The 7,643-nt window shown below is 40.4% G+C and overlaps 1 protein-coding gene across 2 annotated transcripts in view; it reads left to right on the top strand.

The window, feature by feature from the left end:
- Positions 1-2,996: 2,996 nt before the first annotated feature.
- AASDH (aminoadipate-semialdehyde dehydrogenase) overlaps positions 2,997-7,643 on the top strand; it is a 43,991-nt gene continuing 39,344 nt past the window's right edge. The window contains exons 1-2 of one of the 2 annotated variants that reach the window (XM_047091309.1): positions 2,997-3,162; positions 7,096-7,368. In XM_047091309.1, the coding sequence (XP_046947265.1) occupies positions 7,139-7,368 (230 nt within the window). In that variant the 5' untranslated portion in view covers positions 2,997-3,162; positions 7,096-7,138. Of the gene's footprint in view, positions 3,373-7,095; positions 7,369-7,643 lie in introns of both variants that reach the window. The other variant, XM_047091308.1, reaches the window with a different exon arrangement.

Below are 7,643 nucleotides of genomic sequence, written 5' to 3'. Positions count from 1 at the left end.
AGCTCTGAAGATCCGTCACCCCAAACAACCCTGAAAAATGACCTGGATAAAAAGCAATCAATACCTTGTATTTTTGGCATGCCCAGCAAGAATTTGCAAGGACATTCAGGCCCATGGCAGAGTGTTCCTCCCAACAGTATGCTGGGTTCATGGGATGGTGGGGGAGGATAGGTAAATTCCAATACAAGGCTTGAAGAAAGGCATTAAGAAGGTGATGTTTAAGCTGTGTTTTCTTAAGAGGGGTAAATGTGCATAAAACAGGCACAGGGAGAGGAAAGGGTATTTCAGCCTGAGACCTAGCCAAAACACAGGTGTGGAAATTTGATAAGGGCTTGGTATATTCAGAAGATTTACTAGGGTCTCATCATAGCCGGAGCTTACAGGACCAGGTATGAGGAAGGGGGTGGGGGGAGCAGTGGCCCACTGACAGGGCTAGAAAGAGAACCATCTTGTTTACCTTGGTAAAGAGTCTGACTGTCCTGCAGGCAATGAGGGACTACTGAAGGGGGTCTTAAGCAGGAGAATGTTATGGTTAATCTGGTTTATATTTTAGAATGGTCACTCTAGATTACCAGCTAAAAATGGTGTCTTGAACACCGCCTTCTGCATTTGCTTCCTCTTAAGCCCCTTTGAAAATGATACTAAAGGGATTTAAGAGTCCTAAACTCTTAAGGATTAGAGGAAAAGATAAAATTCTGGAATCAAAAGCAAATGGTTCAGCTGATTTGGAAAAGTTGAATTTATATATATTTTGAGAGAGAGAGTGCATGTGGGTTGGGGTGGAGAAAGCATCCCAAACAGTCTCCAAGCTGTCAGCATGGAGCCCTACATGGGGCTCTATCCCATAAACTGTGAGATCATGACCTGAGCCAAAATCAAGATCGGACATGTAACCAACGGAACCACCCAGGAGCCCCTGGAAAAAGCTAAATTCTAAATCAGAGAACAAAGGTAATAAACAATCCTATTTATATCACAGAACCCCTTAAAAACCTGAGAAGTTGGCTTCTGGAAAAAGGGCTGACAAGGGTAACTAAAAGGATTGGAAGGTCATTTAGGAATGAGTTATATCCTTATGCCACTACTCATCACCCCTGCAGCTTAATTCTGAAGTCTTTTATTCATGAAAGAGTAAAATAATATTTTTGTGTTAGAGGATACCAGGCACCTGAAACAATTAAGTAAAAAAATTTATACTCAATTCTGAGACACATCCTTCCACCCCCACATACACCACAGCCCTTCTCTCAACTTGATTTTCAACGAACTTGTCCCACAGACTCTGTTTCCAATTGCTTTTAAATGTCCCACTTTTAAATATGTGCAGATAAGTCACAATTACCAGACATCCCAGGAAGCCTCTAACATGAAAGATAGTGTCTGAAGTCAACTAAAGAAGAAAAAAGCATATCCTACAGGGGAAAAACAAAAAAAGCTATCATTAATATCAGACTTGAAAGATGATAATGAATAAAACCGACATCACTCTAGCAGCAATTCAGAGTTGGAGCCAAGAAAGACTGGAAAAGCTTTAGGGAAAAGCTGACCAAGAAGACCTGAACTAAGGTAGCAGTAGTGGAAATGAAGATAAGAACAATTTTTAAATGCAGATTGTAGGTCCCTCTGTAGAAAACTAATTCAGAACCTCTGGGAATAGAGGTCCAGGAATCTGTAATCTGTTTAACATCACCACAGCAGCTAGACTTTGAGATTAGGGACTGGAGACCTAGGGTCTAATTGGGTATGGGGGGGGGGTGTCTAGATTTCTTTACTGGCTGGGTGGATGATGGTGTCATTCTCAAATACAGAAACAAGTTTGGGAATACCCCCTTCCTCCTAAAAAAAAAAAAAAATGATAGTTTGAGTAGCCTGTGGTACGTCTGGGTGAAAGTATCAATGAGCAGGCGGAGCTATCCCTTGCTTGGATTACTGCTAGTTTCTTACCACTGACCCTTAAGGACATAGGGTGTCCCATGATTTTTCATGTATGGTTGTCCATGCTGGGCTGTTTTCTCAGCACACACACACTCCAAAACAACAACAACAAACTCAGCTATTGGAGAGAGTAGCTTAAAAATAGCATTCTTGCCTTTGACACTTGTAATAATTTATGTCTCCAACGATAACTTGGAAACCAATTATTATTTAGGCGTGTAGCTTTGGTCACTCTCTCCCACTCAGACCTGTTTTATTTATTGCTCCTATTAGTGAAAAATTTTTTTAGTCATCGTTTAAAACCTGTCTCTTCCAACTATGTCTGTCTCAGCCTAATTATGACAGGGACCTCCTTTGCAGGCTTCGTTGCAGGAGTCACAATCTTCCCAAACGCTACCGCAGATTTCCAGACAATACAGAATGGATTAAGTCTTTTCTTTTTTTTTTTTTTAATTTAACGTTTGTTTATTTTTGAGAGAGACAGAGTGTGAGCAGGGGAGGGGCAGCCAGAGAGCGAGACACAGAATCCAAAGCAGGCTCCAGGCTCTGTGTTGTCAGCACAGAGCCCCACGAGGGGCTCAAACTCACAAGCCGTGAGATCATGACCTAAACCGAAGTCGGACGCCTAACCTACTGAGCCACCCAGGCGGATTAAGTCCACTTTCTATTGCACTTCACAACTATTTCATCTTCCTTTACATCAACCCTAGGCAATATCATTCTCTCCACTTTGTGGAAAAGAAGACACCGTCTCTGAATTAAAGTACTTTGCCCGAGTTTCTTGGTATAGCTCCACACTGGTCAGCTCCAACGTCTTTGAAAATCTTGCCCAAAACCCAGCGCGACCAAAACAGGTGCCTGAACTGACAGCATTAGGCAAAAAGGCTGCCAGCTCTACTCCCAGGTTGGCCCAGCCCTCTCGGGAGGGGGCGGGGCAGTGAGACACTACCTGCTCCGGGTAGCTCCAGATGACGTCATTGCAACAGCGACGCAGAAGATTTACGCGACGGCCTGCGCCTCTTAGATCCCAGCGGTCATTGCGGCCAGCAGGCTTTACGGCTTGGGTGTGGCTGCTCTTTCACGTATGTGTGGTGAGGTCTCCCATTCAGCTTGTTGGGGGGTCAGGTTGCGCTCAGACCTCTTCCCCAACCCTCAGGCCAGGCCTTCAAAGTGAGTCTCGCAGGAGGTGGTGTCCAGCGGGGACTTGTGTGGGAGAAGTGAAGTAAGGTGAGGCCTGGCGCTGCCTGTGCACAGATTGTTGAACTTCAGGGCCACTGCTTTGCTTCGGATGTGAGTCAGTGGCATCTGGCAGGTTGATGTGCAGACTAAAGTGACCTGTGTGATCTCTTCCTGAGTTGCCCAGCCTCGGACCCTCTGCCCCTTCTTTAGAAGAAAATAAGTGTGCCCCGCCTCCTTACTAGGTTTGGAAGCTATAAGGTACATTGTTATTCAATGTAGTTGTGTAATGGAAATTAAGAATCCCATGGATGGGGAGGGGGGAAGTTTCTAGATTATTTAACTGTCTTTAAGATAACTAATAACCTAGAGAGAGACCTCTGGAGCACGACAGTTTGTTGACAGTCTTCAGACCTTTGAAGACTAAATAGCAGCATCTACTGCTGTAAATGAAGTAGGGAATATCTTTAACTTCATGGTTCCATTACATGTGAATCTGCTAAACTTACTTGCTTCTCCCCCTCCGCCCTACTCTTATAAGGGCTCAGAAATGTTTGGGTGTATAAAAGTATATAGTGTTCTTATATTTATTTGTTTATTCATTCATGTATTTGTTTTTTATTTTTTAAAAAAAATGTTTATTCTTTGAGAGAAAGAGCAAGCAGGGGAGGGGCAGAGAGAAAGGGAGACAGAATCCCAAGACCCTGGCTGTCAGCTCAGAGCTCAGTATGGGGCTCAGACTCATCAACCCAACCGGGAGATCATGACCTGAGCCGAAACCAGAACTAGGATGCTCAGTGAGCCACCCAGATACCCCTCTTTTTTTTTTTTTTTAAAGTATAGTATTCTTTATTGGGGAGGATATTTATTTTATGATTCAGTTAATGAAAATGAAAACCTTGGAGAGTAGATTTTGCCTTAAGTGTGTAGCAACCCCTGGGAAACTGACAGTTAAAAGTAGAAAAACCTATTAATTGTATAGAGAGGTGTGGTAGCCTTGTAATTTGTCATAAAAATAGTGTATCTTCAGTTACCTTTATAATCTTGCCCCTTAACTTTGAAGTCAAGTATTTTGGAGTATAAAAATTAATCAGAATGTCCTCATGGAAAATTAAGTGCTATAATTGCTTTTGCATTAAAAAAATGCAATTTTGGGGACACCTGGGTGGCCCAGGTGGTTAAGCATCTGACTTCGGCTCAGGTCATGATCTCACAGTTCATGAATTCAAGCCCCGCATCGGGCTCTATGCTGACAGGTCAGAACCTGGAGCCTGTTTCAGATTCTGTGTTTCCTTCTCTCTCTGGCCCTCTCCCTTGCTCTCTCTCTCTCTCTCTCTCTCTCTCTTTCTCTCTCTCTCAAAAAAATAAACATTAGAAAAATGCAATTTTTTGGCACATACACATAAGATTTTTATGAAAATGCTTTAGTATAATATAGGCAATTTGTTATTCACAGTGGGAGAGAGTAGCAGAAGGTATCCTTCTGTACTGACTATACCTTGTCAGGGATAAACTCATTTGGCATGATTAATGGATAGTATGGACAGTCATCTTTATATAATGATAATTTGTGTGTATGAGGAAGAGCTTAAAATTTTAATCTTGTATATTAACAAAAGAAAATATTTATAGAAATGCTTACTAAAAATACTGTAAATACCAAATATCTTCTATTTTTAAACTTTATATTTAGAAATCATAGCATTTTCAAACCTTATGGGTCTCAATAGTTATTGGTTCATTTTGCTCTTTTTTGTTCTCTAATTCATATCAATTAAATGACATGGGTGAAAGTTAATTTTATTTTTTATTTCTTTAAAAAAAATTTTTTTATGTTTATTTACTTTTTGAGAGAAAGAGAGACAGAGTCGTGAGCAGGGGAGGGACAGAGAGAGAGGGAGACACAGAATCCGAAGCAGTCTCCAGGCTCTGAGCTGTCAGCACAGAGCCCGATGCAGGGCTTGAACTCACAGACTGAGAGATCATGACCTGAGCTGAAGTCGGACGCTTAACCGACTGAGCCACCCAGGCACCCCTTATTTTTTATTTCTTTTTTTATTAAAAAAATTTTTTTAAACATTTATTTTGTAGAGAAAGAGAGCATGAGCAAGAGAGGGGCAAAGAGAGGGAGACACAGAATCGGAAACAGGCTCCAGGCTTTGAGCTGTCAGCACAGAGCCCAACGTGGTGCTTGAGCCCACAAGTGTTAAGATCATGACCTGAACTAAATTCGGCCGCCTAACCGACTGAGCCCCCCCAAGAGCCCCTTTATTTCTTTTTTTAATTAAAAAATTTTATGTTTGTTTATTTATTTATTTATTAATTTTGGAGAGAGAATAACAGAGTGCAAGTCGGGGAGGGACAGAGAAAGAGGGAGACACAGGATCTGAAGCAGGTTCCAGGCTCTGAGTTGCCAGCACAGAGCCCAACATGGGGCTCAAACTCACGAACCAGGAAATCATAACCTGAGATGTAGTCAGATGCTTAATTGACGGAGCCACCCAGGCTCCTCTATTTTTATTTCTTTAAAGTTTATTTTAAGAGGGAGAGAATCCCAAGCAACCACGTTGTCAGTACAAAGCCCTACAAGGGGCTCAGTCCCATGAACTGTGAGATCATGACCTGAGCTGGAATCAAGAGTCAGATGCTTTACTAATTGAGCCACTCAGACAACCTGGTTAATTTTATTTTGAATTAGTAATGAAATCAGTTCAAATAAATATGAACAAATAAACTTGAATAATTAAAATAGGCTACTGGGTAAATCTCATTTGCTTTTGAAATATGGAAAAGAGTTCACAGAAGAGAAAAAAATCACCTTGCCTTTCAAGGAAATACTAGTAATTGTTTCTTTTAAATCAGTGATCCCTAAAGGGTTTTTTTGTTTGTTGGTTTGATGAATTACTATTTCTACTCTGGGGTGCCTATGTAGCTCAGTCAGTTAAGCATCCAACTTTGGCTCAGGTCATGATCTCCAGTTCATGAGTTTCAACCCCACATCAGACTCTCTGCTGTTAGCACAGAGCCTGCTTTAGATCCTCTGTCCCCCTCTTTCTTTGCCCCTCCCCTGCTCGTGCATCTGTGTGTGCGTGTGGGTTCCCTTGCTCCCTCTCAAAAATAAACATTAAAAAAAAAAACAAAACTAGAGGATAAAGAGCTTATTCAACAATTACAAAAGGGACTTGATGTGACCTCTGAAGTCTTAAATAATATCATAGTTTATATACAGTGGACTAAAATTGGATCAATTTAGATAGATTTTCCTTTTTTCTATCAAAGGTTGACTTTGCTTTCACCTAAGTTCAGTTTCCAAAAGTATAGTTTACTTGTATTAATCTCTTCAAAGACATTTTGCAGGATTTTAACTACTTTATCTTAATCTGGGATGGAAACCAAAGAAAAATGAAAAGAAAATTAAGCATGTAGTGCTTTAAATTGTTTTTTTTTTTTCCTTAATGTTTATTTATTCTTGAGATAGAGAGACTGAGCATTAGTGGGGGAAGGGCAGAGAGAGAGGGAGAGACAGAATCCAAAACAGGCTCCAGCTCTGATCTGTCAGCACAGAGTCCAGCACGGGGCTTGAACCCATGAACCGCGAGAGTATGACCTGAGCTGAAGTTGGACACTTAACTGAGCCACCCAGACACCCCTAAAGTGGGTTTTATTGGTTAATTTTTTATATGCCTTTTTTACATTGTGGTAAGTTGAGAGAGAATTCTACATTTCTACCTGTTTCATTCTCATCTGTGTATACCACTCCTCTCCCAAATTTTCTTCCAGCTCAGACCTAGTGTTAGGTTGATAGTATCAGATTAATTTTCAACTCCTTGTTCTCAACATAGATACTTCCTAAATTCAGAGATTAATTATGTTTTTGATATAGTGGTTTTTGTGAGGAATGATTTGTATTGAAGTTTCTCTCTCCCTTTTTCACCCTGCCATGTTCCCTAAAACTCCCTATCCCCATAATATTTCTGTATATAGGTGGAGTTCTCTGCTACCAATGAGGCTTCAATAAACCAGTGAAATGACTCTTCAGGAATTGGTACATCGGGCTGCCTCCATTTATTCAGATAAAATAGCTGTATGTTTTGATGAGTGTAACAACCAGCCTCCAGTTTGTTACACCTATAAGTCTTTGGTTCATGCTGCTTCAGAATTATCAAATTTTCTACTATTACACTGTGACTTTCAAGGAATTCGGGAAGTTGGTCTCTACTGCCATCCTGGTATTAACTTACCCTCTTGGATTTTAGGGTAATTATTTTAATACTGAAGTTTTAGTTTTCTAACCTAATTTATAATTCTTTAATACATAGAATGTTGTATCTTACATAAAAATACAATAGTATACAGAATAGTGTTGCTTGGTCAATTTTAGAGAGGCTAAAGAAGTTCGTATTTCCCAACAATTATTTTTAATCATTTAATTGATCTGAGTTTATTTAGGAGACAAGAAATTTTCATTAATAGAATATTTAAGTATCTCCAAAATATAAGGGCTTCATTTGTCTACCAAAAGAAAATGGTCA

The sequence above is a fragment of the Lynx rufus genome, unplaced genomic scaffold (genome assembly GCF_022079265.1).
Source record: "Lynx rufus isolate CCGP_SWC_20201006 ecotype Redwood Valley unplaced genomic scaffold, mLynRuf1.p SCAF_3, whole genome shotgun sequence".
Lineage (NCBI taxonomy): Eukaryota > Metazoa > Chordata > Mammalia > Carnivora > Felidae > Lynx > Lynx rufus.
Note: the sequence above shows the minus strand (reverse complement) of the source record. Positions and strands in the feature narration are given on the sequence as shown.